Source organism: Pimephales promelas, chromosome 20 (genome assembly GCF_988280905.1).
Source record: "Pimephales promelas chromosome 20, fPimPro1.hap1.1, whole genome shotgun sequence".
Lineage (NCBI taxonomy): Eukaryota > Metazoa > Chordata > Actinopteri > Cypriniformes > Leuciscidae > Pimephales > Pimephales promelas.
In genome coordinates, this window is record NC_142788.1 from 16,246,750 (window position 1) to 16,269,271 (window position 22,522).

The 22,522-nt window shown below is 36.7% G+C and overlaps 2 protein-coding genes and 1 long non-coding RNA gene across 4 annotated transcripts in view; 1 reads left to right on the forward strand and 2 right to left on the reverse strand.

Annotated features, from left to right (window-relative positions):
- LOC148970621 (uncharacterized) overlaps window positions 1-10,149 on the reverse strand; it is a 72,593-nt gene extending 62,444 nt beyond the window's left edge. The window contains exons 1-2 of the long non-coding RNA XR_016147910.1: window positions 9,790-10,149; window positions 9,169-9,304 (exon numbers count right to left, since the gene is read on the reverse strand). This is a non-coding gene — a long non-coding RNA (uncharacterized LOC148970621). The remainder of the gene's footprint in view (window positions 1-9,168; window positions 9,305-9,789) is intronic.
- Window positions 10,150-10,217: 68 nt separating this feature from the next.
- On the forward strand, window positions 10,218-14,089 carry prim1 (DNA primase subunit 1). The gene is made up of 13 exons (XM_039651945.2): window positions 10,218-10,360; window positions 10,585-10,742; window positions 11,146-11,252; window positions 11,364-11,437; window positions 11,542-11,678; window positions 11,800-11,858; window positions 11,945-12,054; window positions 12,285-12,376; window positions 12,473-12,608; window positions 13,083-13,152; window positions 13,241-13,347; window positions 13,444-13,542; window positions 13,865-14,089. Exons 1-13 carry the CDS (start codon window positions 10,252-10,254, stop codon window positions 13,882-13,884), a joined length of 1,278 nt encoding a protein of 425 aa, XP_039507879.1. The 5' UTR covers window positions 10,218-10,251; the 3' UTR covers window positions 13,885-14,089.
- A 120-nt stretch (window positions 14,090-14,209) lies between these two features.
- tfip11 (tuftelin interacting protein 11) lies at window positions 14,210-21,784 on the reverse strand. Of its 2 annotated transcripts, none has more exons than XM_039651940.2 (14): window positions 21,634-21,784; window positions 20,771-20,983; window positions 20,480-20,639; window positions 19,896-20,049; window positions 19,642-19,769; window positions 19,007-19,162; window positions 18,734-18,925; window positions 17,556-17,870; window positions 16,547-16,653; window positions 16,304-16,472; window positions 15,958-16,201; window positions 15,733-15,875; window positions 14,815-14,980; window positions 14,210-14,723 (listed from the first exon to the last, which is right to left on the reverse strand). In XM_039651940.2, exons 2-14 carry the CDS (start codon window positions 20,977-20,979, stop codon window positions 14,362-14,364), a joined length of 2,505 nt encoding a protein of 834 aa, XP_039507874.2. In that variant the 5' UTR covers window positions 20,980-20,983; window positions 21,634-21,784; the 3' UTR covers window positions 14,210-14,361. The 2 variants fall into 2 exon arrangements, with proteins under 2 accessions (XP_039507874.2, XP_039507875.2); XM_039651941.2 differs by having other exon boundaries at window positions 21,619-21,683.
- Between the last annotated feature and the right edge of the window lie 738 nt (window positions 21,785-22,522).

A 22,522-nucleotide genomic window follows, 5' to 3' on the forward strand; every position in this document is an offset into this window, starting at 1 on the left:
ATCCTGATTGAAGTCACGCAAACGTGGGAGGAGCCAAACAAGATTTTATGTCCCCCTGAATAAGGCGGACAGCGTTATAAATCTGCTAGTTGAAGCATCCAATCACATTTGTACAATCCAGATGTATTGGAAATGCTGACACACTCTTTCACTCTCTCTCTCATCCCTAATGTGGTCCATCTGATTGATTTCTGCCCCTATAGAATGGGTCATAACAAATCTCAGTCAATGAGGAGAAACCAAGCATTGCCCAGGCCATTTCTATGTATAGAGCAGGAGTTATTTCCACAAAGATCCCTTCCAGATGTTTCAGGCATTCTTTTCTTGAAAACAAAATCTTTCGCTGAAATAATTTTAGAGATGGACTGGGAGGGTCATGGGGGATTACTAAGGGACTTTGCTGTCCATGAAAACTCATCAAATGTTGCATAACAAGAAGACAATTTGAATGCGCCAGTTAACTTTTCTTCTTAAGTAATCCTAAAATTGTCCCAACACCTAATTCTCAATAATAGGCCTGTAAAGAGTTATGTGGTGAAGCTACTGGTTATTCTCTGGGTTGGGCAGTAGATTGCATTGTAATTTCAGTGATTCTGATGTATTCCGTTGGATCACTGTCACAGAGGACTCTCCTTTCATTTTGTAACCTCATTCTGGTAATCTCTGACTTAAATCCCACAACCCCTGGTTGTGTAATGCTTAATCGTAAAACAACTAAATCCTCACTTTGGGCTTATAAATGGCCAAATAGTAATGAACTGAGAAGTCAGACAAGACAGCATTACGAAAAATTTAACCTCAGAATCAGTGTTCCTACTCAAGTAGTTCATCAAATGTAAAATGATCACAGAAACGGTTTAAGGGAATAACATACCGTTTAAAAATGTAGGGTCAGTAAAGCCAAGTATGTCACTTCTCAGACATTCCAAAACCAAACAAACACAGATTAAACATGTTCAGACCAATGCCGACAGAACCCGACTGTCAGCATCAGTGTGAATTGACCTTAAGAGTTGTTTTTTAAATAAATCAATATTTTTATTCACCAAGGATGCATTCAATTGATCAAAAATTACAGTTAAGACAGTATATTTACATTTCAAATAAATGCTGTTTCTTTGAATTTTATAATCATAAAAGAATCCTGGAAACCCATATCATAGTTTCCACAAAAATATGTCTTCAGCATTGATAATAACATAACAATAAATGTTTGTAAAGCATTAAATCAGCATATTAGGATCATTAAACACTGAAGATTTGACTTTTAATATTTTTGAACAAATAAACGCAACCTTGGTGACCATAAGAGACCAAAATTTTACAGAACCCAAACTTGTGAATGGTTGTGTATGTTTGATGACTTAGTTTTCCTCATTCATTGAACTTATCTGATTTTCTTGGCAGTTTGTGTTATTGCCTGGAAGATTTTGTGATCTCTTGAAAATCGAAATATTGCATCAAAATTACACAACACTAATAGGTCTAATAGGTCATTAAGCAGAAATTTTGTCTCAAAAATTACGTTTTTAAATGACTAAATGACTTATTTTAATTAATGTCAACCCAAAATGTGAAAACTCAGTCACTATCTGAAGTATGATTGAAAATACTGTACATAAAAAATGGTCTTGCCTTAACTGCACCTCAGAACTACATTAATATATGATTCTCATCTGAAAGGAACTTTAGGAGTCAAACATTGACCTGCATCACTTCATGCTACATACCGATCGCCGTTGCTTAGGAACAGACAAGTCAGATAAGCTGGACTACATGTCGAAAAAACCACCCAAGAGAAGTTGAGAGAGAGAGAAAGCGGCTGTAGACAGAGGAAAAATAAGGGCAAGTTTTCTCACTGTAGCATAACAAATGGCTTTTTCTTGGCTAAAGTTTATGAGTCAGTCAACATACAAACCATCATCTTGATATGAATATGTTACTGTTGTCCGGTTTAGTAGCACTCTTATGTGTTATATGTTTGAAGTGGTGAAACTCCACAATCTTCCTTTTTGTTACTTAAGTCTCTGGACGTTGTGCATAATCAGTTTTGTACAGCCCATTAAATGATGTCTGTGAAGCAAACAATTTCAAAACAGACATGATTGTGTGTGCTATGTAATGTGTGTAACTTATTAATGGTTGATTATTGCTGGTTCTGATTTATTCTTTAGTTTCAGACAATCTGTTTTATATTGAATATGTTTATTGGTTATTTTCCCTTGTCTTTGGTGTCATGTGTCACTCTTAAATGAATTAAAACCTGGATTTGTTCAGTAAGTTGCCACATGTTCCCTTCTTTTTAACATTCATTAAGACGAAACCCTTCATCTAAAGATATGTTGCATCATCCTGAACTTTTTACGTAGGTTAAGATCCAGATCCTTGCAGATCCAGTGGCATTACAAAATTTGAGAAGTTTAACATGTCTAAATAACATATTTAACATGCAAATAAAATGTTTGTCATGAGCACTCTATAAAATTAATTTAGCAATTCGTCCAAAAAAAGCATGGAAACACTATCCTTATATGACAGGCTCTTAAATTAGCCATTTATTCACACAGCATTCAAAACTAGGCCAACAGGTCTAAGAAAAACCAGGAGCAAGTCATCAGGTTCTGCAGGAATGAAGCGTAATAGTAAATAATGAAGCGTGTGCATCTTCACATCTAACAGAACTTCACAAACAACAAGCAGACAAGGCTCTGTCTGGAATATATGCTGATATAGTTAGGTAAAAATAGCTTCAGCAAAGTAAACCATATTCCAATCTTCAGTCGGTGACATATAGGCTACTTTTTAATGTTTTTGAAAGTCTAGTGCTAATCAAAAATTCAGTAAAACCAGTAATATTGTGAAATAATGTTAAGGAAATTGTTTTGTATTTTTCATATATTTTAAACAGTGACATGCAGTGGTGTACTGACATGTTGTCCAGGTTAAATAATACATAAAAAAAAACATTACTTACACTGTCAAAAAAAAAGAATTGGGGTTTATTAACGTCATATTTCGTAATATTGGCATTGTTTTATTTTTGTGCTATAGATTTTTTTTCTCATCAAATTTTCTGAGGAGATACTACCTCCTGGAAGGAAATGTAATTTATTCAATGACAAAGCTGAACTATTGATGGACAGAGTGCTAGTATAACACACCATGTTCAGCTCTTTCATTTAATACATTAGATCCAGACAACCTTGACCAGCCACCACTTAAAGGCATGACTTTCAAAGACTATTTCATTCATATAGAACCTGAATAAAACAGAAGAGTTAAGCATGATTTTAGGAAGAACGCTATAAAGGAAAAATACAGCATCAGGAAGGGAATGCTAATGGAAAGAGCTGCCGCTACTAGCTGCTTGAAGTCTTCTACACCCCAGAGCTTTAGAGAGAAGAGAGAGACTGGGGCTGTTTGGGTGGAAAGTAAGGGAATGACAGAATGCCAGCTCATTACCAATGACTCACATCTATCAGGCAGAGACCTAGCGAGAGAAACTGGGGAGAAATCGGATGAAATGATGGAGGGAGTCTTATTTTCTTCAATTTCTGATGAGCTGCAGTCTGCCATATAGAGACATGCACACAAACACACACACGCACAGCCATCAAACCAGCCACCGTGACTCCAGCGCTAACAATGCCATATATCGTCTAGAATCGCTGCAACAATGTGGGATCATAATGACAGAAGAATGTTTTCGGTATGCATTTAGACCTTCAAATGTGCTGTCGTTGTGTTATTTGCCTTCTCAGTCATATTATCAGAGGAGCATTGCTTTAAGGTTCATAAGGGACTTTTAGAGATGTTTAAATGTAACAAGCTCAGTCAACCTTTGTTGAATCAGTCAGGGTGACTGTCTGTTCACTGGAGCAGAAAGCATGTCTCAGACACACACACACACACAACTGCAGGCCTTGTGGTCTCAGGAGAAATGAATGTACATAATCAGCATATTCAATTTATTCAGATATTAGCATAAACAATGTGAATCCTCTCAACTCACATCATCATACATTTCTGATTTATATTAATAGCATGCCCTTTTAGAGATGCATTATATGCAGCATATTGGTCATTGGACAATATTGGATATCTATCTATTTATATTGAATAATTAATGGTATATGCTCATTTTTACACTCATTTTTTAATTTGGATTACCACTACCATCACCTAACTTTCTTTCCTTCGACTAATCTTTCTTTCTATCTAATCTATCTTTTTTTATTTTAACTAATCTTTCTTTCTTTTTTCTAACTAATCTTTCTAATGAATCTTTCTTTCTCTCTAATTGATCTGTCTTTCTAACTAATCTTACTTTCTTTCTAACGAATCCATCTTTCTTTCTAGCTAACTAATTTTTAACTAAAGAAATCTTTCTTTCTTTCTAATTGGTCTTTCTTTCTAACGGATCTTTCTTTCTTTCTAACTAATCTTTCTTTCTTTCAAACTGATCTTTCTTTCTTTCTAACTAATCTTTCTTTCTTTCAAACTGATCTTTCTTTCTTTCTAACTAATCTTTCTTTCTTTCTTTCTTTCTAACCTATCTTTCCTTCCAAGTAATTTTTTTCTAACTAATCCTTCTTTCTTTCTTTCTACACAATCTTTCTTTTTTTCTATCTATCTTTCTTTTTAAGTAATCTATCTATCTAATACTCAAAGGAGCGATTCATACTTTTTTATTAGTCCCATTTGTAACTCATTTGATGTAAAATACTTAAAATATAAGAACTATGACAATAATAATAATAATAATCACATATATTTTCATATTTTTTCCATGTCAATGGTTAATAGTCTCATCATACACAGGTAGATCGGTTTAGTGAATTATTATTATTTTTTTAAACGTTTCATTTTTTTTTTACGTTTCATCCACTCACAAACCAATCGCTTACAAACCCCAGTTTGGAAAACCCTGCTTAAAATGATTTTAAAAAAAATCAAATAAAAAAAATGCCATTTGAAGACATGTTTTTGTCCAAACAATGAAAGTAAATGGGGTCCAAAACAATATTAGACACCTCTGACTTTTACACATTTTTCAAAATATCTTTCTTTGTGTTCCAAGGAAATAAGTGTGAGTAAACGAGAGATTTTAATACTGTAGTTTTGCAAGTTGCTTGCACAGCTGATTTCTGCTGTGTTGGCAACAGAACAAAATAACCGCACACAGTTCCCTCATACATCCCTCTCGAACTGCCATGGGCATTTTCTTCCCAAGGGAGTCCCCAAGGCTGCCCTAAAAACCCATGAGGTACGCCCAACCCCCACTATCACTCACTCTAGACATATGTACAGTTTGTCACGGTGAACCCCTAAGGTACGTTGATAATGGATGAGCATATTTGGCTGTTTAATTAGCCAACCGTGCTTTTATGGCATCTGGGTCTCGGGTCCATAGAGAAGGAAGAAGGTGTGGGTTGTGTTTGGACAGTCCAGGATGGACATGCATGTCTGGTTTAAAACAGCACAGGTTTTTTTGCTGGTTACAGCTGAAAATATAGGCAGAGATACATATTTTAGTGTGACCTATTTTAAGGGCTACAAACTGCCCATATGTCCTATGCTCGGGCTCAGGTGCTTGATTTCAATTGACCCGTGCCTCTGTAAACAAACAATATAAATTTACAAGTTAATTAATACGATGTGGTATGCAAAAGCTGTTTCATGAACATGAAGTAGTGCACTTTTTAGTCTTGATATGGTACTAAAAAAGAGATTTATGTTTATTAAGGACAAATTTGAACATACGGAGTCCAGTTATGTGTGAAACTGTAAATAACTAATTAGGTCAGGGTGCATTACACATGCAGTAGTGCCCTCAATCACAGCAGGGTGGGGCAACTTCCCAGAATGCCTGAATATGCTGCAATATCATGAAAATATTGGTAACTTTTTTTCTTACATAAAGAAAAAAGAAAAAGTATCTTTGTACTGCTATAATGCAATATTTTCCTTGTAATAACAGGAAGTAAACAATCATATACAACAATGAAGCCTGATTGCATCTCCGTGTGTATAATACGTTATTAATCAAGTATCACAGCAAAACACAATACGCCAGACAATGAACTGATGAATGAAGACTGTATATTTTAAGAAAACTGCTTTTATAGCCTATATCAGCATGAGCACTAAAGACTTCAAAGTTATAAATTATTGCTTCAGACTAAAGCAAGGGTTTACAACAGGGGGTCCGAGATGGTTCTGCAGGGAGTCTGCCAATTACTGTTCGCAAAAACTCATTCTGTAGAAAAAATAAGATGCAAAAAAACTCAAATGTTTCCTATTATTAACATATTTAATATAATAATCTATTTACATTCAATTTAATGAAATTAATTAAATAATTGTTGTAAAAAAGTTTTTCAATTATTATTACAATATTTTAATATACATCATGAGACATTAAGAAACAAATTAAAATCAGCATATGTAAATATGTACACACACTTAATTTAAATTTATATTTCAAAGCCAAGTTAATTGTCTTCCCCATTTTAAATGTATTTAGCAAAATAATTAAATAAAAAGAATATCAAGTATAAGACTACAAAACAAAAAAATTGTAATAGCTGTGCATAATAAAGTATGTGAATAACATACTTACTATAAGCATTTAAGCATATAGTACTATAAGCATTTCTATCCACCAAGGTATCCAAAATGGTTAAATGAATATATTCATGAATATATTCCCAATTCATCAAGATATTCAAAGTATTACTACTAGTTATGTGTTCACAACCAACACACACATACAGAAAGATCGGTATTGTAGGGCGCTCTTTAAGAGTCTCAAGGTCACACAGAGCCGCAACCAAAATTACCCACAACCTTGAGAGGAGCAAGTATGTGAGAGACAAAGAAAAGAGACAGGAGTAGATATGAAAACATGAGTATTCTCTTTGACTTTACAGTGTCAGACAACACATTTACCGCAGAAAGAATGTAGTCATAGCAACAGCAGCGAAGTCTTAGAGCATGTGTGTAGGTGCGTATGTGTGCACACACAGAATTACTTTCCAACTCCCTAAAAGAGAAAAATCGCACAAAATGAAAATGAATTTAGGTCTCTTTTGAGCACGCATGTATTCTCTGTGTGAAGATGAAAGCGGAAAACAGGTGCTTATCAGGCCAACTAAAACGGTACATTTTAATTAACACCTGTGCCCAGCGTTTATCAGTAATCGAAACCGTATCCACGCAACCCTTTTCGTGCGATGACCACGTTTGTAATTCATTTGAATTGAATAAAGACAAATGAGGATCAAGACTGTGTATTATAATACTCCTAGATAGCTTTTGCTGGGTGATGTACCATTAGTAATTGATGTTACCTGAAACTAAAAAAATCAAACGGCAGGCATCCTCCTTAGATCATAAGTGTGTCAGAGCACAACCCCCCCCATCAACAACAGTCTACACCTGTTTTGAGGGAAGTTCTCTTTCTTCCTCAGAAGGAAGGACTCATAAAGGGAAGCCCAGCTTTGAGATTTTCCACTGAGGGAAAAGCCACTTCCACCCACACACGGAGAACACCACTGCAGGAGGAGGATGTGAACTGAACAATAGAGACTCCCATGTCGGTGGAGTTCCATATTGAAGCCCTGACATGCTTCACCCTGTCGCCCAGATAACACTCTCTCTCCCCTCTCATGCTTCACCACCAGCCCCTCATCCTGCCCCGCTACAACAGCTTGTTGTAGGACAAACATTACAGTCTATTTCTGTCAAAGCTGATCAAGTAAACAAGGTGGTGCCAACCCCATTCTCTTTATCTCCGTCCCAAACAAACACTGAAAAGAGGTTTGCAAGCTGCAATTTCAGTAATATAGGGGGGGATGGGGCTAGTTGTCACAAGTACTGCGTGTCAGTAACTAAGGAGGTTTTGAGTCAAAATCCCAATGCACAAATGTGTGTTTTCTCTAGTAAAATATTTGATGTGGTTGAGTTTCAAGCACTGTGCTCTTAAATTAGAATCATTTTGGGAATTATGAGCTACAAAATTTCTAAAATCATTATATCTTTGCATTATAAAACCACATTAGCATATAATGAGGAGAAAGTCAACTATAAAATGCAGGAGATTTTAACTGAAATCTTGAACTCTCGGGACAAGCATATTTTTTTAAAGGTGTAGTGTGTAAACATTTTGAGTGTCTATTAACAGAAATGGGATATGGCATCCATAACTATGCTTTCAGTGATGTATAAAGAACTTCTTTTTACACACAGAGAAGGAAATTTTGGGTTTGAACTATCCCTTTAAAAAGAACAGCATTCATTTGAAATAAGCCTTTAGTACCTCTGTGCCTTTAGTCACTTTTTGATCAATTTAATGTGTCCTTGCTTAAAAATATTAATTTCTTTCAAATAATAATAATCTTACTGACCCAATTTTTTTGAAAATGGTTTCATATTTATTTATTGTTTAATTGTTTTACTATTTTAATTGTGTAACAGCTTAACCCATTCAGTATGATAGCCTGCTCTGCTATTAGGAGATTCTTCAAGAACAGGAAGATCAATTTTATTCAAAGTGCTGAAAATAGATCCGCGAAGGACTACAGGAAAGGCATTTGTTCAGAGAAGAGTATTAAGCCTAAAATAGCTTTGAACAGTTGCTACATGAGGATGTCTCAGTTGAGTCACTCGGGAAGTTGGAAGTAATTAATATTTAGACTTGCTGACGGAAGTAAAATCCTCTAACATAAGGAAAACATAGGCCTTGCTAAACGTGAATGTACTCAATTCAACGCTGAATAAAAAGACAGACAGTGAGAGGTGGAAAAGAGACTGATACACTCAGACACAAGTGCTCTCAGTCAGACACTCTCCCTGTGAGAGCTCTTACTTTCACAAGAGTTCCTGTGAGCCGCACTCCATTAGGATTTGCCTTCAGTTACTCACATAAAGTACAACGTCTCTTTAGAGGTTTTTGAGAGATTAACAGAAACAAGACACACATCCCCTTCCATCTCAAAAACACACATTCCAATATGTTTCAATATGAGAGCAGAGACAGTGTATTTTTCTTTCCGTCACAGAATGCCTTCATTTTCTGGCACCAGAAAAAGGCCTGGGATAATATTCCTGGTGACGCCACAGTGAAAAATCATACCCACATGTACACATTTAATATTTACACTTCACCTGTTTACTGCGGTGACTGTGGACCAAGCTCGATCAAGCTCTAGCTGCAGAATTATCAATATGCATGCAGTCACGTGACTGTGTGTCGCAGTCTGCCCAGTCCTCATAGCATTTCTGTCCTTGCGAGATAGAGATTCTGAAACGAAAAATTGGGGGGAAAGTATTTTAGTGTTTCATGCCAAATGGAGATGTAAAAGAGGTAGACTGTTTTATTTTTTTGTTTGTTTGTTTTTTCTTCAAAAGTGAGCCATTGTATTACAATACATTTTAAATAATACATTATTTGTCCAGCAGTAGGCTGCACGTGGATTACGTGAAAATTCTTCAAAATTCTCTCTATATATACATACATATATAAAAATACAAATTATATATTATTCATTTCTACCCCATACAACAGCATTAAATGGGGGGGGGGGGTCCACTGATTAGCTAGGCTAATTTTACAGGTAGTGCTAGCATTTCATTACCCTAAATAAACACAATTAAATAATAATATATTCACCCTTCTTACATAATTTGTCAGCAATAAGGAAGGACTTGAAATGAATGTCTGTCTGGAAAATTAACGTTAACCTAGAACAACGTTAATTTAGTTCTGTTTTAACGCCTGAAATTTACCTTGATTTTTCTCTGTATTTACCACAAATCACGTCTCATTTTTCTCAAGATGTTCGTTGTCACAGAGTTTGCTCCCTGGTAACTAGTTAACTAACTTTTTTTACCACACACACAAACACAACTTTAAAAATTGTTACGCTCGAATCTTCTCAGACATAAACGTTCATCCACGCGTTTATACTGCTGGAGTTCATTCCAGCCTAACGGTAGGACACCGTCTGCCAGCCAGTGCCAGTCCATCAGTGATTTCAATCATTATTGAAAAACAAATAATCATAATAAAAACACTGTTATCCGAGCCTTGAGGTGGCAGCAAAGCAAGTAGAAAACAGTAACTGTGCGCGAGACCAACGAATAAGGACACAGTACGTCATTTCCTATTTACGTACATTTTCCCGCGCTGGTTGGTTGTAGGATCAACTCAGCTGTCATTGAGAATAAACAACACTGATAAACTTAAACATGTCTAACGCAGATTATAATCCAGCTTTTTTGCCTGATTTGTTACCCCTGTATTATCGCAAACTCTTCCCGTTTCCACAGTACTATCGCTGGTTAAGTTATGGCGGTGGTAAGTAAATATCCGAGGCACTAATTCAATCTCTTATTATCACACAACGAGCCATTCACTGTAAGCATTCATTTTCAATGTTTTTTTTTTGTAGTTTGTGTATAGTTCAAAATCTATAAATGTTTCAGTTTAATCAATATGGCTCCTGCATGAGTGCATATTCAATAATATTATGACTCTTCAAGCTTTAAATTCACATTCTACTTATTTTTTCCTCTTTGCAGTGTCTAAAAACTACTTCCAGAACCGTGAATTTTCCTTCACGCTTAAAGATGACATTTATGTCAGATATCAGTCTTTCAGCACTCAGAATGAGCTGGAGAAAGAGATGCAGAAAATGGTTCCCTACAAGATTGATATTGGAGCTGTCTACAGCCACAGGGTAATATATAACTCATCATGTTTCTATATTATGGCATGTTACAGCATTTTGCTAGTTATTTTACACTGTTTATTATTATGCAAAGATTTTATGATTAGAAATGGATATTATTTGACAGAAATAATGGAATATTCATACTTTTAAATGTATATCAGTACTATAGCTATATCGAGATAGTATTGTATTATTATATAGTGATATAATATAGTCATTACATTTGTATAAATAATTTCATATTTCATAATTTATAGATTGAATGAATATTGAGTCTTTGAATATTTGCTGCGTGATTAATTTGAATGAATTCTCAAATTTTTGACTCTTTAAACTGCTTCATATTTCTTTTGGAAAATGAAATCCCTTATCAAAAGAGATCCTAATTCTCTGTTTCTGTGATTGACAGCCCAGTCAACACAACACTGTGAAGTCTGGAACCTTCCAGGCCCTGGAGAAGGAGCTGGTGTTTGACATTGACATGACAGACTATGATGATGTCAGGCGTTGCTGCAGGTAGGTATACAGATGCCTTCTCCCATTTCATCCTAATATGCCTGATGATGCTTATTAAATGCCGTTATTGTGTGCATTTTCTGTTAACGTATTCATATTTTTGTTCTTCAGCGCTGCTGATATCTGCTCAAAGTGCTGGACTTTAATGACCATCGCTATCCGTATTCTGGACCGGGCACTTCGGGGTAAGGGGGATCTCTCATCAACAGAACATTTACCATTTAAGGAACATCAAAACAGATACAGAAAGAACAAAGTTAACCTGCATTGTTCTGAATGTGTGGTTCAGAGGACTTTGGATTCCATCATCTCCTGTGGGTGTATTCGGGCCGGAGAGGGGTGCATTGCTGGGTTTGTGATGATGCTGCAAGGAAGCTCTCAGTAGCGGCGCGGTCTGCCGTGGCAGAATATCTCAGTTTAGTCAAGGTATTCAAATATCAGTTGCATCCTTGGTTTGTTTACCAAATACACATATCTAGTCAAAAAGCTTGACTTTTTACGCTTTGTGTGTTTTAATTAATTGTGTGTCCTGTGCATGTTTCTTTAGGGTGGTGAGGACACCATGAGAAAAGTTGTGCTGTCAGATCCAATCCATCCTTTCATCAAGTAAGGGGAAAAAATGGCCCACCTTCTTAAGGATATATCGTGTCAACATAATTGGTGTGACTGTAGTCTCTCTCTCTTTCTTTTAGGAGTTCTCTGTCTGTGGTGGAGCGCTATTTCCCACAGTACGCCATTGTGGAACAGGATATTTTAGGCAATAAGGAGAGTGTAGACAAAGTGCTCACTCTACTACCTGAAGATATCCTTTCGTCCCCAGTAGTGTTGTCACCTTAAAGCCACACTATGCAGGATTTCCGTTTTTGTGATTTCCGAGACGCCCAACATTCAACCCGAAAATAGTCATATAACCTTTACAATAACTCAGAAGCTATTCAGTTAAGGTAATAAAACTGCATAGTGCTGCTTTAACAAGATTTCAGTAGTCGGTACCAATACCAGTACTGTTTATTTCTTTAAGTCTGACTGCACATATCAGAAAGGACCTGACAGCCTTTTTTCAGAAGCAGAAAAACCCAATGGAGCGATGGGAAGAACTCTGCACTCTGGTTGAACATAAAAAGGTAAGTGCAAAGCAACACTGAGAGCACCTAATCTTTAAAATAAATCAGCATAAAATGTAGTTCAGTTTCCCATTATTGCTATTTGTTTGTGTTAAGTCGAGCTCTAAGAAGGGTGGTCAGTACTTCGATAAGGAGATCATGTTGCAGTACTGTTACCCTCGCCTTGATGTCAATGTCAGTAAAGGAGTGAACCACTTACTGAAGAGCCCCTTCAGCGTACACCCCAAGACAGGTGAGATCAAACTTCATTTATACAGTACCATTCAAAAGTTCTGGGGTCAGTAATTATTATCCAGCAAGAATGAATTAAATTGATAAAAAATTGATCAATAAAAGTAATATTAGAATAATTTCTGACGGATCATGTGATACTGATACTGAAAATTCAACTTGGCCATCACAGGAATAAATTTAAATCAAGTAAATTAAATGTTTCTAAAAATAGAAAAGTTTTAAATTGTATTAATATTTCACAATTACTGTTTTTTGCATATAACAGATTGCATATATTTGATCAAATGTATGGTGAGCATAAGAAGCATCTTTCAAAAACAAAAAATAAAAAAATCTTACCAACCCCAAACTTTTGAATGGTAGTGTATATGTTTCTAGTCTTATTTTGCATTAATCATTTTTGTATATTTTACATTCAAAGTAAAATGGGTTGCAAATGTCATTTAAACATCTTAATTCTTTTTGTCTTTAGGTCGAATCTCAGTGCCAATAGATTTGAAAGAACTGGACACGTTTGATCCCTTTGAGGTTCCTACGATCAGGTAAATATTGAATATATCAGTGTCCATTTTTGCAGGGTAGTTCCATATAAATTTGTAGGACGTGACAACTGCTTTCATGTCTCTGTAGTCTGATCTGTGAGGAGCTGGAGAAACCCAGAACAGATGAGGTGGAGGACGAGGACATGAAGGACAAGGAGAATGAACAAGATGCTGGAGAGCGACGCAGAATCAGAGGTGAGCAAACATGACTCCCCAATTTATTTGTTCAAGATTCATCCTCAGTTCTGTGGGCAGGTGCTGAGTGCTAAACATGTTTTTGGTTATGTGTAGACTATAAGCGCACCAGCCTGGCCAAGTATGTCAAGGTCTTTGATCATTTTTTGGAGGCAATGGCTCGATCTCGGAAAGGAGAGATGCTGAAGAAGAGTGGTGAGTTATAAACAAGCTTCTGTTAATCATACACTTGATTGGATCCCTAATCCATTTGTAATGTAAAAGCTGCATGACACAGTCAATTGGATATGTAATTCTGCATGCTCATTTCCTGTATTTCATTAAATTTATTTTTGTGCATTAAATGATGTTTGTCTTTAAAAAGACTTCCGCTTAAATTCAGTTTTATTTAGATTATTCAGTTTTCATTCCGTTGATTATAATGCAAGCTAATTTGTAGCATTCTCAGAATGATTGATTTTCGGTTTTGGTGTTAGTGACTGCATGAATTAATTCAATGTGATTTATTATTTTGCAGATCTTCAGAAAGACTTCTAAGACTGATGAGTGGGGACATAGCAGCTAATCAGCAGTTTTTCATAATGCATTTAAATGTTTGTCTGCCAACCATCTGTTTGTAAGTCAAAGTGTCTGTATCTTCACAAAGAACAAGAAGTCACGTTATGTATGAATTAGTCAGTTATTACTTTTCTCAGGATGGTTTAATTTTTCTACAATCTTAATAAAATAACTTTTACAAATATATTATGTAGCTGTCTGGTTTGGGAAAATATCAATTACAAATGAAAGTGGTTGTTCTTCTGACATTTGAATTTAGAGAAAATAATAAGTGCTGGGTGACTGAGTACAACACAATCAAATATGATGTTAATTTAAGCACAAATTTATTCAAAAGCATTTCTTCTGTGTTATAAAACAACAATGATAGACAATATCAAGATACAGTTTTAAAGCTGTGTGGAAGCAGACTAGACAGCAAATTGTAAACTGCTTGTCTTTGACCAACCATCAGTCTCATTTGGCCATGTCAATTAGACTCTGTAGTGATGTTGGAACCCAGGTTTTCTCACCTTGGACAAAGACCACTCCACGCTCAATGTAGATGACTATTCTGCCGAATGTGAACAACTGTTTTCCCATATGCCGTTTGGCTACCAGTGGCATGAAGACGATGCCGTTCTCCTCAGCCTTGGCCTGGACTAGATCTTTAAAGTTGGTAGGTACAGCTGTTGGTACCGTTGCGGTGCCTGGTGGGCGTGTGGCAGAATTCTCCACTTCACGGCGCTCAGGCAGAGGCTCGCACTGGAAATCTTTCCTTCTCTCCGTCTGAATCAGATAGGCAATGTTCTCTCTTGCTCCAGGTTGCATATACCCACCTGCAACAACAGACATAGGTGAAGTTGAAGGTAGAATGAGACACCTGTACAAAGCTATAAATATGTTTAGTGGACTTAGAGCATGACTGACCTAGTCCAGAGGCTACGGCACGGTTCATAATGTCAAGGGCCTCGTTCAGTTTTTCTTTGACCAATGGGTGACTGAGCAGGTTCTCTGAGAATAAGCTCTTCCAGCCAAGATACCATTTAGTGATCTCTTCATAGTTCGGGTTGTTGCTGAGCCAGGAACACAACACCTGCAACAGGAAACAAAATAAACTTTCAGTACTTCATTCAGATGTAGGAGTGCCACTTAAAGGTAAAATGAAGATTAAAAAAAAAAATTAAAGAATAAAAGTACAGAAACTTGTAATAAAATATATAACAAAATAATTGTGTGTATGAATTAATGTAGTTCAATGTAACAGTAAAATAATAAATAAAAAGATCACAATTTAAACTTTAATATTTAATTATGTATATTATAATATAAAATAAATTTTATATATAAAATAATATAATTATGTATAAAATGGACAGACACCCTAAACTGATGAAAATGGAAAAAAAAACCAATGCTTTTGCATTCTATTGCAAAAGATTTGCATTTCCACAAGAAACTTCACGTACACTCATAAATCCTTGATGTTCCCCCAAGAAACTTGTGTTCTTTGCTACGGAACGCAAAGTTTTTACGTTTTTTTTTTTTCCTTTACAACGTCCCTTTTGTGATGTTAGTTAAATGTAACATAAAAAAAATTAATTTCATTTTTAAATGCAACTTAATTTAATTAAGTTTTTTTTAAAGCACTGGCCAACTGCTTTATCTTAAAATAAGTTGATTTAAAAAAGGTGCACCGCAATTCGAGTACTTAAGCACTATTGTATGCCATTTTGTAGTATGTCTGTTCAAACTTAAAATTCCAAAAAGCAAAAGTGTTGTTTTTTTTTGCTCAAATGACACACTTTTGTATTCTTCTGACTGATTCTAAAAGACTGTTGAACTGACCTGTAGCCATTTGGGGAAGAAATTCTTATCCAGCAATCCAACCATAGAGGAGACCGAGAGCATCCCCTCCCAGTCCATCACCCAGTTGAATGGCTCCAGCAGTTGCTGATGAGGATTCACCACCAGCTCTCCTAAACATAGAGCTGCAACACAGTAGCAAAACCTTCAGAGACTCCCTCAGACTCCAAAAGTCTGACACTGAAAATCTAGCAGATAAGAGCATACCCAGTTTGGGGACGATATTTTTGACCATGAAGGCCTCCCAGGCTCCAGGTGTGAAGACCTCCCTCCAGGGTTGCAGAATGAGTCTGGCAGAGGAGTCGCTGGGGTGCCAGCGTTGCAAAGCATGGGCTAGTTTGCTGCGGATGGGGGCGTACAGCGGCTCAAGACGGGTTTGCATCAGGGGTAGCCAGGGATGAATCCATGAATGGATTGGCACTGTGTCAGTCAGTGGGTTCCAGTTGTCCACCTATCCAAAAACAGACAGAGAAGTTATATTGCATGGACACCCATACTTGTGTTTACCAAAAAAAAAATTTCAGTACACATTGGTCACATATTCAGCACAAACCTCTCGCTGTAGTCGTGGAAAAATAAGCTGATCCAAAACATTGTCCAGAATCCACAGCGGTAATACAGGAGCCCAGCATTCTACGCAGTCCACCATGGGCCCCACATTTCTGGGCTGCCACTGGGACACACAGGTCCTCATGACTGGAACCCACACTTCCCATATCAACCTGCACAAAAAACTCCAGCTCAAATCATCTGCTTCCAGAGACACACCACATACACACTCTCGGATATAGTTTACCTGTGATAGTGGTCCATGTTAGAAGTGTCTGGTCCACCGTGAAGAGATTGTGAGCTTTCGAGAATGGCCCTCCATTGACCGACTTCCTCTAAACCATCTGAACAGTCCTATAGACAAACAGAGGCCTCATTTTATCAATCTAACGAAGAAACGAGCACAGATCTGAGCGCAGAAATCATCTTACGACAGGGTTCACGTGTCATTTATGAAACATTCGTATGCTGCCAATCCCATCGTACATTGAAAATGTGTCAGCTGAAAACAATCATACGCCCATAAAAATGCATGATTTAGATGCCTTAAATACCGGTAAATAAAACGAAACATTTACAAACATAAAAACTATAAACTAGGCAACAAATTCTTCATATTGAACAGTATTTCACAAGAATGAAAAATAAGTAGCTATAAATGATATATTTAACTATAAAACAATACAAATTAAGCTATAGTGGCATTCATTTTAAACAACAGGCTAATGGGCTCACCTGTTGTCATATTTGCAATGTAACATTTGGTTGCTATTTGTTAAATCGTAGCCACCACTCACGTCCATATTGATCAAAGTTTTATGTGGAAATGGCCATAGTTTCTTCGCCCAGTTTTCTCTGTCATACGTTTATTTCACAAATGAGGGCCAGAGAGTGTAAATGAATTCAGAGCTTACACACAAGGTGAACACAATAATAAGATGCATTATATAGATATACATTCCCAGTATACACTTCATATACACTACAGTTCAAAGGTTTGGGGTCGGTACAATTATTTATTTTAGAACAAGTCCCTTATTCTCACCTAGGGTGCATCTATTTTATCAAATACAATTAAAACAGCAATATTGTGAAATTTTATTACAATTTAAAATAACTGTTTTCTATTTGAATACATTTTTAAAAGCAATTTATTCCTGAGTGAGTGAATTTTCAGCTTCATTACTCCAATCTCAAGTGTCACATGATCTTTCAGAAATTTGCTGATATGCTGATTAATAAAAAATGTTTTTTACCTTCAATGGATCCCAGTTGCGAAGCTTCTCTTTCAATAGAGGATGCACAACAGACACAGCTATATCTCCCAAACCCAAAGTCTTATATTCCTGATAGAACTCTGTCTGCAGCTGCTGGAAGACCTTCGCACACTCCTGAAGGCTGAGCGCAGAGCCTCCCTCCGTATCGCCTGCTTCAAAGCTCTCCACTAGGTTCATCACTTGCTCTAGCCGACCAAGAGACTCTTCCTCCTCTGCCAGCCGGACCTGCAGGGCGTCACTCTCATGGGTCAGGGTCACCACAGTGTCCTTCTCATGCTGCAGACGCCGTGCACTCTACACACACAACACAAACCCACAGACCATTCAGGTGAAGTAAGCGGGCATGAATTTTTTTTCTACTAGACAAATCAATAAAAAAACTTGCTCTATGCATCCGTCATTGACCAAAGCAAGGATTTATTATAAAAGGTGCAGAAAGCAATTTCTGAGAAAAGCTGTTGAATGTGGATCGGACCACATCTGTAGCCAATCAGCAATAGGGGGCGTTTATACTCATGATGGAGGAGGAGGAAGAAGGGGGAGCAAGAGGGAGATTTGTCTGTAGAATGAGAGTTGGCTGAGAGACATTATTCTATTTCTGCAAATATATTAGTCTATATTCGTCATTCAAAAAGAAAACCGACGCCGCCTGCTGCAGATACACATACCGTAAACAAGGCAGCGCGTACTTACAGTTTTGAATATCAGTCCTGCTTACCGCTTTCTTTATTCCACTCCGCTCATGTTAATATTGAAATGTTTGCCAAGGAACACTCAGGTAAGATGACATAATATAAGAACAGTCTTCTATCTTTACCGTTTAGACTTCTTTGCTCGCTGTTTTGCTATTATTCTCGTGCATTATTCTTTCACATTATTCTTAAGTGAATTACACGATTAAACATACTGCAAGTAAACTGTGAAGGGTTCGACAGAATGTCCAACTATGAGATTTTTTTTTTTTTTTAATTATTAATTTTTTCCTCCCACACAACGGCTTTCAAATTCATGCATCTAAGGAGCACCTAAGTGGTACACCACATGAAATGGACATTTACAAATACTAAAAACATTTAAAATATTAAATATTTATATTGAATAAGTGTTAATTTTTGCTAATTAACTGTCGTTTTTGTGCAGGTGTTTGAGTGCTTTACCTGTAGGATGTCTTGCTCTGTGAGCTCAATGAGCAGCTTGAGGTTATGTTCCAGCTCCGGCAGAGCGAAGCCAGTGCTCTTCTGCTCTCGCGTGGTTACGCTCAAAGGTGCCTCCTCAGGAACACTGTGCTTCTGACTCATATGACTGTAGCTATGATACACCTTCTGCTCTCTGCCCGTCATATCGATCACCTAGAACACAAGAGGGATTGTTTACTCTGGGATATATTTAAATGGTTATTATGCAGTATTCTAATTGTTTTGGGCTCTCACCTTGACCTGAGCAAGTTCTCCAGCAGGTCTGCTCATGCTCTTGTTGGCCAGTTTGCCATGAGCTTTCAGCTCTTCCACAGACTTGTAAGAATATTTGGGCTTTTTCTTTGTCGTTCCCGGGTCTTTACGCCATTGCCCCAACTCTCTCTGAAATTCCTGCAAAGATGGAATGAAGAATAAAAGGACAATTGAAGCAGTGCTAGTAAAAAAAGTTTTGAGGTTTGTGGACCTACTGTTGAATTGTTTAATCCGAAGCTGTTGTTTACTGACCAAAAGAAAAAACTATGCAGTTTTCTCCATGCTGTGTTTACAACAATTGCTTTAGGTTATTGAAATTGCTTATTTGGATATGTGAATCTTTTAAACAACAGTAATGGAGAATTTGATTTGTCCACTGTGATCAAGAATTTGATAGCAATCAAAACATAACCATGTCATAAAGCCAATAAAGAGTACTATTAAATATTGTTTGAGGTTTTTGCAGTTTTGTTTAAATATTACAGTTTATGATTTTTAATAAAGTTATACAAATAATAGTATTTTAATTCAACTTTCAACAGACCCATGGCCACCAAAGCGCTTCACATATATTGCCTCACATTCACCCATTCACTCGTGTTATAGTGTAGACTTACTTGCTCCTCCTCTTCCTCAGAGTCTATAACAGGGAAATCCTGCAGGGACTGCTGGGTCCTCTCATTACCATATGCACCAACTGCTCCCTTCCCCTTCCGCAGCTTAGCTTCAATAGGATTCACAATACCTGCAGACAAAGATATTCACATTATGCTACCGGAAATGGATTTCCGGGTAAGCACACAGTGCATAACATAATTCACAATAAGCTAAATACACTAAAAGTAGTATATTGTGGTATGAAATTTTTTACCCTGAGCATTTTTGCCCAATCCTTTTCCTGGAATGTAACCCATCTTCTGCAAAAGTTTTTGACCAATGCCTCGTGTGTGTTTCTCCCAGGATCCCAGGTCCTGCCCTGTTCTAATACCGCCTGCAAACCTCTGGGATGTCTTAAAGCTCCCACCCTAAAAAGAATTCAAAGACATTTACTATACAGTTCAAAGGTTGGGGTCAGTAAGACTTTTTGAAAGATATAAATACTTCAGCAAGGACATATTAAATTGATCAAATGTGACAGTAAAGACATTCATAATGTTAAAAAAATATATATATATAAATTATAAATAATGCTGAAAAAGAAACGTTTCTTTCGATAGGATCATGTGACTGAAGACAGGACTAATGGTTGATGAAAATTCAGCTGTGCAATACAGAAATAAATTATCTTTTTAAATATATACAAATAAAATTATATTTAACAATATTACTGTATTTTAGAACAAATAAATGCAGGCTTGATGAGCATAAAAGACTTCAAACACTTTTGAATGGTAGTGTATGAAGATTAGACAAAGATGCTATTGTTGTGTAACATTTGTAGGCATCTCAACATACCGTTTGGAGCTTTTTGGGAACTGCAGTGCGAGGTGGAGGAGGAGGTACATCTCCACTGTCATTGGAATCATCTGAACCCTCCTTCTCCAATTTCTCCTCAGCTGCAGTCTTTCGTATGCCACCACTCACAAAGTTCACAGGAGCTGAATAGTCTTTCGCTCTGTGTGGATACAAATATCAATACTGAATGCTGAATTTATTAAATGACGAATAAAATGATATTCATTCACTACTTAATCAACAAGGTCTCTAGTAATTTGACAGCTGAAACATTTATCAACAACAACATACCTTTTCCCCCCAAAACTGGGCCGCTCATCATCAGAGTCATGCTCTGCCCAAATCCCATAAGTCACTTCTTCTTTAGTCTGTCTGTGTCTGCGTCTCTCTGGGTTGAACTCATTGGCCAAGTCCCACTCAGTCACCTCAAACTTTTCAATTTCCACACCATCCTCCTCCTCCTCCTCACCTCTACGCCCATACAAATGGGACATAGACATATCTCTGTTGGGATGAAATAATAATATTTACGGCTAGGGTGTTAACAAACTGGGGTCCGAAGAGAAGGAATCACATTAATTAGAGTACTAGGAGGGTCAGGTAGAAGTTAAGAAAAAAACAGTGTAACTCATGTACAAATTAATAAATAAATAACATGAAATAAACACATAACACAACTACCAGTATTATAGAGTAGATAAAAATGTAATATAGTAACTATATACTCACATACTTAGAATGTAATTAGCACTATTTAGCTGTATAAATTGATTTGAGTCACTGTCTTATACATGTATGAATATGTCGAACTGCCTCTTAAAATTTAATGATGTGTGTGCCATGCAAGAGGAAGATGATATTTGGGGGTTCGTAGAGTCTGAAGTTACATATAAAGATGAATCCGCTTATTGTATTTATTAAACTTTGCATATCCACATGATAAAAGGGATTGTTTTGGCCCTAATTTTAGAACGTCACGCAGTCGTTTTAAAAAAAGTATTCAGGTTAGTTAGCTTAGCAATGCTATTTATTATGTAAACAAAAACACTTGCCTTCCTTCAAAGCATTTTTGTGACTTTTGTTAAATAAGAAATTACAAACACATTTGCATTGAAATAACAGACATAACACATAAATACATTTTTTTTTTCTACCCGAAAATGCGGTTCCTCACTGCCAGCAAGAGTGCATCGAAAAACAACTTCCTGTTGAAGCCGGAAGACAGAGCTGTGACATCAGAGCGACGCAGAGGTCAGAAACCCTCTCTTACAGCCATCTTGGATCCTGTGCCCTGATCTAGTGAGTACTTCTGTGTTACATCTACTGTCATCCAACGTTGCATTAGTGTTTTTACCCTCTCATTTACTACCTATATTGATGCTTTAGTGTTCCTCTGTACTAAACGGTAAAGATTTCTTTGTTTGACTTCTTTATTGGCTAAATATCGTAATGAATACAGCCGGCAGACAGTTCAAAATGGGGGAGCGAGACGCACCGCAGCTCGCTTTATGCGAGGACTTCAAACGAGTGCTTTGTACCTAACGAAACGGTTAAATCGTGTGAATATATATAATTATAATCAAATACAGCAATGTTTATGAGCCGTCTGTAATGTAATAGTTAAAATAATTAGCATTGTTTGGGACAGTAATCTCTGATTTGAAAGTTGATCTCGCGTATTAAATCGTTTAAAAACCAGAGATAACGACACACGTGGTATGATAACTACATTATGAATGTTTTTTTGTCCACGTTGTTTTGTTTTCGTTTGGTTATAAGTTACTCATACACAACAGCAGCAGCGTGACAGTGCTGCTCTGTTACACACGTGAAATTTGCATCATCGCTACACATGTACCTATGAACGGCTTTTAAAACTAAGTTTTTATGTCGTTATGATTGTAAATAGGCCATACTCTGTAGTGCTGTGAGTGTTGATGTAACGGTGAAGATCACCGTTTCTGTACGGTGGACTTGTGAAATGTTTTATCATGTAATTAAGCTCAATGCTTGTGAAATGTAACACAGTAGTGGGTTTATTCA

What these genes read in the sequence shown, in the direction of transcription:
- tfip11 (XM_039651940.2), bottom strand. Translation starts at nt 20,979, where the DNA reads ATGTCTATGTCCCATTTGTATGGGCGTAGAGGTGAGGAGGAGGAGGAG. An exon ending in CCCAGTTTTGGGGGGAAAAG is followed by an intron (nt 20,640 to 20,770) that starts GTATGTTGTTGT and finishes GTATCCACACAG; the next exon opens with AGCGAAAGACTATTCAGCTC. An exon ending in GAGAACTTGCTCAGGTCAAG is followed by an intron (nt 18,926 to 19,006) that starts GTGAGAGCCCAA and finishes CTTGTGTTCTAG; the next exon opens with GTGATCGATATGACGGGCAG.
- prim1 (XM_039651945.2), top strand. Translation starts at nt 10,252, where the DNA reads ATGTCTAACGCAGATTATAATCCAGCTTTTTTGCCTGATTTGTTACCC. An exon ending in GAGCTGTCTACAGCCACAGG is followed by an intron (nt 10,743 to 11,145) that starts GTAATATATAAC and finishes TGTGATTGACAG; the next exon opens with CCCAGTCAACACAACACTGT. An exon ending in TCTGGACCGGGCACTTCGGG is followed by an intron (nt 11,438 to 11,541) that starts GTAAGGGGGATC and finishes TGTGTGGTTCAG; the next exon opens with AGGACTTTGGATTCCATCAT.